This window comes from Pteropus vampyrus, unplaced genomic scaffold, assembly GCF_000151845.1.
Source record: "Pteropus vampyrus isolate Shadow unplaced genomic scaffold, Pvam_2.0 Scaffold32, whole genome shotgun sequence".
Lineage (NCBI taxonomy): Eukaryota > Metazoa > Chordata > Mammalia > Chiroptera > Pteropodidae > Pteropus > Pteropus vampyrus.
In genome coordinates, this window is record NW_011888813.1 from 9,164,120 (window position 1) to 9,168,284 (window position 4,165).

The 4,165-nt window shown below is 47.2% G+C and overlaps 1 protein-coding gene across 2 annotated transcripts in view; it reads right to left on the bottom strand.

The window, feature by feature from the left end:
- KCNK10 (potassium two pore domain channel subfamily K member 10) overlaps window positions 1–4,165 on the bottom strand; it is a 124,028-nt gene that overhangs the window by 65,035 nt on the left and 54,828 nt on the right. For both annotated transcript variants that reach the window (XM_011357121.1, XM_011357122.1), the window contains exon 2: window positions 416–750. In XM_011357121.1, coding sequence (XP_011355423.1) covers window positions 416–750 — 335 coding nt within the window. The remainder of the gene's footprint in view (window positions 1–415; window positions 751–4,165) is intronic.

Sequence of the window (4,165 nt, forward strand, 5' to 3'; positions counted from 1 at the left end):
CTCCTCATCCCACATTTGGTGGCCTTTCCTCTAGTCTATCCTCACTGACTTTGGGCTACTTAACACATCCCTGCTTATTTAAAATTCTTTCTTTAGCTCATAGGTCACCCTCTTACCCCCAGCATCTCACACAGACTTCAGAACCAGGAAATTAATCAGCATACATAGGTGGGCTTGAATCTGAAAATCCACAGCCCTTTTGCCTGCTGCCACCTCTACCCCCACATCATCACATGCCTCACTCTCTGGCTTCTTCGAGGTCTCAATTCAAACGTCACCTCCCTGGAGAGAACCTCGTCGACCATCAGGAGCATCTCAACCAAAGGCAGATGATCCCAGAGCCAGAAAGATTAAAAAATCGACACCGTCCTCTCTCCCCACAGGTTGTCTTATGGTAGACTCAGTCCCTGCTCACCTGGATCAACGTCTCCAGCTCCTGCGGGCTCACACAGATATGATCCCGCAGGAATTCCGCCTTCTCCAAGGCGATGGTGTTCTTCTGACTGCTCTCGAAGGGCTGCTCCAAAGCCCGGAAGACGAGCCCGCCTGTGACGAGGTACACCACCACGACCACGAAGATGGCGACCACAGTCTTCCACTTCATGACGGTCTGCAGGCCCCCCTGGGAGGTGCCTTCCATCCTGGCTACCACCGTGGCTCGGGAGGAGATGGAGAGGCGTGGGGCCGGGTAGCGCCCGTTAGTGGCACCCTTGGGCTGGCACACCGGGGGCACTGCTGCGGGAACGGCCACTGGGAATCGGGGTGGGAGAGAGGGGAGAAGAGATGTTTATAAACACAAACAACAAAACTGCTCAGAACCCAGCACGGATGTCTTCCTCAAGCCAGCTTTCAAATGTGAGAATTAATCATTGGTTCACCAAGCCTACATTTAGGGAATTTGATCGGTTGCCTGTTCGCGTTTGGGGGAAAAAAAAAAAATGAGCACCAGGATACCTAGTTTTAAAAAATAGTTATTAATTGAGTTTGAAATGCTTATATTTTTCTACAAGGGTCCAAATTTGAAAGCCATGTCTCTGTAAGTTATCAATCATCTGCCCCCTTAGCTTCCCTGTTTAAACAATGCGTAAGATACGCAACCGATCACCATATTTGAAAACCGGATATATTGCTCAACTTGGAGAGGAGAAAAATAGGAGAGGGGTATGCAGCCACCCTGTCTAAATACTGAGGGGGAGCTGATACCAAAAGCAGAGAAGAGATTACCAACTGGCAGGCTTAAAAGTCCCTCTTTATCAGGGGCTGTGGTCACTAAACAAAGAAAAGGAGGATGAGTTCACTATACAGGAAGTGAGTCAAAAATCAGACACGGTACAGAAAGTTCGGGTTTCTGACAACCAGTAAAGGAGAAGAAAAAGAAAGGTGGCCATGACGAGAGAAGGAAACGAGTCATGTTTTATGCCAATTAAGTTACTTTCCTGAAAGAGCAAGAATCGTAAAACAGAACCTAAACTTATTTCTCAACAGAAAATGTGATGCCTTAGCTGAAATCTCTCCTAATCTGTTAGTAATAAAATTTTTCTTCTATTTCCCTCCAATAAGAAGCCATCGGAAAGGAAATTTCCCCTGGTTTTCAGAACACATTGAATTCTCAAAGGTCCCTGGTCTCTGTATGGGCAATTTCATTACCTTGGAAATAACTATGTGAACCTGGAGGCTTTTCTGGGCTGGCAGAAAGTTCCAGGTGTGTTACACCCATAATGCCATCATGCATTTCAGAAATCTGTCTTGTGCAGCACTGAATGGCCATTTCACTCCAATTTTGTTCTCCTTTTATTTTACTAATGCTTATTAAGGCCTCTGTCATCGTGCAGACTGGCTGTGGTGTAAATAAAGTATGAGGAGATGACAAACATAATTACCGAAGTGGGGCAAACAATCTCACCCGTGAGAGCTAAACTGCTCGATCTCTGCCCTGGAAAACTCAAGGTAAATAAAAGCACAGGAATGTCACTCCTTGTTCCAAACACCCAGACCTGAGGCCAGAGAGGTGGCCACCTCAAGGAATCTTGGTTTGTACATCTATCTGCCTTTCAACCTAGAGCTGCAAAATCAGCTTTTCTCTTTGTAAACCAAGCTGAACATCAGCCTTTATTGTATAGTATTCTATCATATAAAATCATCAAACATTACATTTCCTTCTGACTTACATGAACGCAAAGCCTTCTGGAATCTCTGATTGAAAGATTTAAGAATGAGAACCAGCACCCTGGGAATTATGTTCTCACTAACCCTTCCCTGAAGGCACTGCATTCAGATTCCTACTTACCCTTCATCCCTTGCGCCTCTCACCATCCCCATGGCCACCAGCCTCATCCAGGCCACCATCACATCTTGCCTGGACCAGTCCACCTGCCTCCACTTTCACCCATCTCTAAGTCTGAGGTTAAATACCACTTCTAGAATCATCTATCCCCTCTCCCCTTCTCCCTCTGTGGTCTGCAGAAAATTGGCCCCCAAAGATATCCACATCCTCATCCTTAGGACTTAAGCCTATATAACCTTATATGGCAAAAAGGGACTTTGCAGATGTGATTAAATCCAAGATCTAGAGATAATGAGATTTCTCTGGATTATTTGGGTGAGCTCAATGTAATCACAAGTGTCCTTATAAGAGGGAGGCAGAAGGGTCAGAGAAAGAGATGTAAGGACAGAAACAGAGGTCAGAGTGAGTAGCCATGAGCCAAGGCATGCAGGCAGCCTCTAGAAGCCGGAAAAGGCCAGGGACAGATTCTCCCCTAGAGCCTCCAGGAGGATCCATCCCTATCTACACATTAATTTCTTCCCAGTGAGACAGATTTTAAACTCCTGACCTCGAAAACCATAATACAATACATTTGTGTTGTTTTAAGCCACTAAGTTTATGGCAATTTGTTACAGCAGCAACTCCATGTCCACCAGCCTCGCCCACACCACCATCTAATACACCCCCATTAGATGAGGTCTCCGTTGCCCACACCCACTGCACCGTGCTGTTGATAGAGCCCGTTTGTCATTCAGACGGCAGGCACTGTGTCAATCCCCTCACCTATGTACCCCAGCGTTCTGCACAGTGCCTGACACGCAGTGAGAGGCCAAAATCAATGATGGCTGATCAAATGAATGAAGAATGGAAGGAAGAAATGTTGGCACTTCCAAACCACACATACAATGTGGATGAGCAGTGTTAAGTAAAAAACAGCTTGACATTCCAGCAAGACTAAACAGCGGGTCCTCCAACACAGCAGTGCTCAGTTCCCACCTCCACACCTTCTCAGACGTTCCCTCAGCCAGCGGCGCCCCTCGCCCACCCCCCCACGCCCCGCCATCTGCCTGGGAAATTCCCATCCTCCTCAGTCTCAGCTCAGAGTTGCCTCCTCCGCGAAGTCATCCTGGACTCCTCAGGCAGGCGCGGCCTGTCCATCTCCCCACAAGCCTATAAACTCCTGAGAGTCAGAAAGCTTCTCTTAATCACCAGATCTCTATATCTCGGCACAGTGCTGGCATAGAGCAAATAATCGTTTTCAGTTGTTGCTGCCGATAATTCCTTCAAACTATAAACAAAAGCTCCATCGGAATCACCACCATCCTCAATAACAAGCATTTATTCAGCACCAAATGGGCATGAGGAGCTGTGTGGTAGCGGGGATAACTCACCATCCCGCCCAGCTCGAGGAGTGACAGTCTACTTAGGGAACATATTCCATAGCATCAGGCAACAACCATTAGGATGAAGCCTTGTTGGATGACAAATGATGGCCCTGAGCATGGAGGCCAGTTGGAGCTGGGTCTCCTTCACTGACCTGCATCACGGATGGCTCCAGGGCTTCTAGCATGCCTGAGGCTGGGCAGAACAGGGCTTGAGAAGGGTCTTTTCAGGCCAGTTCCTGGTTCCAGTTTGATATAAGACTGTCTCTGGGAACAGAGTTTGAACAGCATCCACCAATCCTTGAGTTTCCAGAGCACCAGGAGAAAAAGGCAGTTTCAGCCCCAAACTTGTCAGCATCTGGGTGACCTTGAAACTGCCACTTAGTTTCTCTGCTTCCTTATCTGCAAACTATGAATAATAATGGCCAATTTTTTGCACCCCCACAGAATTCTCAGGAACAGCAAAGGAGCTGCCCTGGTTTACTGATTGGACTATATTTCTAGATATCAGGAGTACTGG